Genomic DNA, 4,484 nt, shown 5'->3' with positions numbered 1-4,484 from the left:
ATTCTCCCATAATCTCACTCTGCAGCACCGCTACTATGACAGGTATGTGTTACATCTGTTTTCTTTCCTCTGATCAGGATCTGCAGTCCCTGACTTGACTTTAACCTCCTGGATGACGAGAAACAGCTTTGTTACCAGGAGCAGCTAAACACTGAGACAGCAGAGAGATTGCTTACAAGGTGAGAAAGTGAATAGAGCATGTCAGAAAAGGGAAGAGAAGAGCTGAATGCTGAAAATTTGGCATGTACTGTGCTGCATGCTCCGCACTCATCCTGCCTCTTCTGCTCGCGTACTATATAGATTCTGCTTTCTGGAAGATTCATAGACAGAGTACGACAGAGATTAAATGCTCCTGGGGTATCTAATACCCTTTCAAAAAGACCCTATCCAAAATGAAATCAAATCCCATGTATTTTTACCAAAGACTATACTCAGTATGTTAGAAGGCATAACTAACCAAAGTGTAGCTTTTTCTTCCGTTCACGCTGACAATATTTTTAATGTTTTTGTGGTCAGTTCCCTGCCTTGAGGGGCATGCCTTGGGCAAGTGTGGTAACTTTATTTGTACTACAAATGTTTTTCAGCCCTGAGTGTTGTAAACAAAACTTTGGGAGTCGGTATAACCAGTGCAGAGGCGTCCTTCAAAATCTGCAGTTCACCTGAAACACAACCCGAGGGGTTTATCCTGCTGCATTCACCTCATATTCTGACCTCCCACAAGTAAGACGATGATGGCAACTCTGTAAGCAGTGCCATCCAGCTAATCAGCTTATCTCTTGCTCCAGCATCAATTGCCAAAGTGTATTTTCCATATAACTAATAACAAATCAGGAGCCTCTAAATGTTTCAGTCTAAATGTTCATTTCCATGCTTGATTAATAAAACAGTTTATCTTTCTACCCACTCGCCTATCTGTTCTGTAGACAAAATCGAGATATGATTTGCTGCAGAATATGTAGGGCTTTCTTTTTAAGGAAAAGGGCTATGACTGGAAAGAGGAAAGAAAATACTTGGCAGGGGTGGATGTTCCTGTGGTGTCGGCTGCTTCTTTCCTTGATTAAGCATGGGAATGCTGGCAGAGGAGCAGTGATTCATAGGCAACAGGAGAAGCAGCTACAGTGGGGGCTGTTGAGGAGAGCAGTGATGACGTTCCTCTAACCTCGCTAGACATGGGAACTTCGAGGACAAGCAAGTGACAGGTTTTGTCCTTGAGGGCTGTAACTTTATGACAGAGGACCCTCTTTGCAATCTGTGCCACCATGGCTGCCTATCCTTGGGTCACACTCCCGACCCACAGTCCTTGGTCTCCGTGCCCTCACTCTGCCCAGAGAAGATACCGAGGGGCTGGCTCCTGCTCTGTTAGCTGATGGTGGCTGAGGTGCAGCGGGTCTCTGCGGTTGAGCTGTCTGGACTTCTCTTTCTCAGAGAAGCCGGGGGGCTTATTCATGGATAGTTCCTCTGTTCACTCCAGCAGGTAACAGGACCATGGGTGACACACAGAAGGGCAAGCTTCATCAGGAAGGTCCTGTGAGAGCTGAGCTGCATCTGTTCCCTTCCAGAAGGCTCACAGGAGATACCCTCCAGGATGCTGATCAAAGACAGGACCGCGAACAGAAGCTGGAGACAGAAAGTGAGGTGGAGACATGTTTTAGAAAGAGACGGGGAATGGTAACTCCCTGTGGGATGGAAGTCTGGGAGTGCGAGGACAGTGGTAGAGCCCACATCAGCGAGGTTATCCTTGCTGGGGACAAGCCAGGCCCACCCATGTGTGAGAACGGTGCCATTTGGATTCAGCAGGTGGGAGAGAAAACCTACGAGTGTCCTGAGTGTGGGAAGAGCTTCAGCCGGAGCTCGTACCTGAGCCAGCACCAGAGGATCCACCTGGCAGAGAAACCCTTCAGCTGCTCCGAATGTGGGAAGAGTTTCACCCGCAACTCGGACCTGATCAAACACCAGCGGATCCACACAGGTGAGAAGCCCTACCAGTGCAACGAGTGCGAGAAGACCTTCAGCCAGAGGTCCAATGTGATCAGGCATCAGCGGACCCACACGGGGGAGAGACACTACCAGTGCAATGAATGTGGGAAGAGCTTCAGCCAGAACTCACATCTCATCGTCCACCAGCGAAGCCACAAGGGTGAGAAACCCTTTAATTGCCTCCGGTGTGAGAAGAGCTTCAGTGACCGCTCCTCCCTGATCATACACCGGAGAGTCCACACCGGAGAGAAGCCCCACAAGTGCCAAGAGTGCGGGAAGCGTTTCCGGGACAGCTCGGCCATCATTCGGCATCAGAGAATCCACACGGGAGAGAAACCATATGAGTGTACTGAATGTGGGAAAACCTTCCGGCAGAGCTCCTCGCTGGTGACCCACATGCGAACGCACACGGGCGAGAAGCCCTACAAGTGCCCCGTGTGCGGGAAGGGCTTTAGCCAGAGCTCGGCGCTCACCACTCATCGCCGGATCCACGGGGGGAAGGCCTCGCCCGTGTACCACGGCGGCCTCCTGCCCAACCCCTACCAGTGCGCTGAGTGCGGCCGGCGGTGCAGCGACCGCTCCACTCTGGCCAAGCACCAGACCACGCACGCCGAGGAACGGCCCTACATCTGCGTGGAGTGCGGGGACAGCTTCCGGCGGAGCTCGGCTCTCAACGTGCACCTGAGGATCCACCGCGGGGAGAGACCCTACAAGTGCGAGGAGTGCGGGAAAACGTTCAGGCACAGCTCGGCCCTCGGTGCCCACCTGAGGATCCACGCAGGAGCCAAGCCCTACGAGTGCAGCGAGTGTGGGAAAAGCTTCCGGAAAAGCTCGACGCTTAAAGTGCATTTGAAAATCCACGTGGCCAAGAAACCTTATAAATGTACAGTGGGTAGGAGAATGCTCACTTCCCGCTCACTTCTGCCATAGGGCTGGAGCGGATGTTGGGAGCAGGGAACGGAAGCAGTGTTGGGGGGGGGGTACCTGGAAAAGGTGGGTGGTGAGAACCGCGGTGGGAAGGGTCTGACTGGAGGTGCGGTAACTCGGATATCAGGGCTGGGTCCTTAACGCCAGCAGCACAAAAACCATTAGCAGGTCTGGAGGCAGGGAGTTAGTCCTACGAGCTGAGCGCTGGTGGTTTAGGAAGAGTGCTGAGAGCCTGAGGAACGGGCACCAGCTTCTGGGTAAACTGGGAACTGTGAATATGTGGTAGAGCAACAACTGGGAGAATCAGGCTTGTAAAATAACTTCAAAGCGAAGATCAAAATCAAAAGTTCCAGGCTGGTTCTGACTCAAAACTTTGGCTTGTTAGACACTGTAGTAGTCTTAGGAACTCTATTTTTATTGCCTTCCCTGATTTTTCATGAATGTAGTAAGTTTACCCAGTGTTTGACAAGGCGCTTCTTGAGTCTAAGGCTTTGGAGCTGAACTTTCAATCTATTTGTCTTTTCTTCCTGCTTTCCAAATCTGACGTGGGACAATGAATTCCTACCTCTGCACGCAAAAGCCGGCGTGACACGATAGCTTGAGTAACACAAAACTGTTGTGGCTGTTCCCGGGAAACATGGATGCGCGCCCATTTCCGGTTGGAACGCTGCCTGCTGCTAGTCTGTGGCAGCTTCTCCCAAATGTGTCCTTGCTGCTTTGAAACACCTTCCAACTTGGGGCGTCAACAAGATGTGCAAAAATGTGGCCTTATTTAACCAAAAAAAATATTACCCCTCTCCCCCCTCCAATGTCCTAGTCTGAACAGGTTCATGATGAGTTCCTACTGTTAGTCCAGAGACTGCAATTTTGTAGTCCTTTTTATGATACTCTTCTTTAGCTCGCTATTGCTGGCAAAGTATTGACACATAAAGTTCATCATCAACGGTCAGGTATTACTATATTTGTGTTTATTACTGCGCTAATTACTGTATATTACGCAAACCTCCTCCATATTGCTATGTTTTTTTTTACTAGCGATGTGTTTCCATCCTAAATAAAACCTTTTTTCCTCCGTCTAATCCAGTTTTCTGTCGTTGCGTGTGACGGCAGTGACGCTGTAAGGAGGGGCCAGGCAAGCCCTTTCGCGGGAAAGGCGCGAGGCGCTGCCAGAGGGGCAGCACAGCGATACCCGTCACGAACAGCGGCCGAAGGATCCCGGGCTGGTAAAAGCCAGAATAACCCCGGGTTTTTCCCGGTGTCACGTTGGAGCGGTCTTGGCCCGCGAAAGGCCGGGGGGCGCGGGCAAGCGTGGCGCACGGCAGCGGCGGGGAGGGAACGGCGGGGCGGAAGCAGCTGCGGTGCGCATGCGCACAGCGCCGCACTAACCGCCCCCGGAGGGAGGAGAGGCGGCGCTTCCGCCGCGCGCCGGCCGTCACCGGAGCGTCACGGGAAAGGGGCGGCGCGTCGGCGGCGCTCGGTTCGAAGCGGGGCGGCGAGCGGGCGGGATGGAGAGCGGGACGGCGGCGGCGGCGGCGGGCTCCGGGGGCGGGCGGTTCCCGTTCCCCTACACGCCTTACCCG

The 4,484-nt window shown here is 52.7% G+C and overlaps 1 protein-coding gene across 1 annotated transcript; it reads left to right on the top strand.

Annotated features, from left to right (window-relative positions):
- Positions 1-1,485: 1,485 nt before the first annotated feature.
- Positions 1,486-2,907, top strand: LOC104342199 (uncharacterized). The gene has a single exon (XM_009951271.2). The coding sequence runs from the start codon at positions 1,486-1,488 to the stop codon at positions 2,905-2,907; it is 1,422 nt and encodes a 473-aa protein (XP_009949573.2).
- The last annotated feature ends 1,577 nt before the right edge of the window (positions 2,908-4,484 follow it).

This window comes from Leptosomus discolor, chromosome 1 (assembly GCF_034619465.1).
Source record: "Leptosomus discolor isolate bLepDis1 chromosome 1, bLepDis1.hap2, whole genome shotgun sequence".
Classification (NCBI taxonomy): Eukaryota; Metazoa; Chordata; class Aves; order Leptosomiformes; family Leptosomidae; genus Leptosomus; species Leptosomus discolor.
The sequence above is the reverse complement of the archived record's forward strand: the minus strand, read 5'-3'. Positions and strand labels throughout refer to the sequence as shown.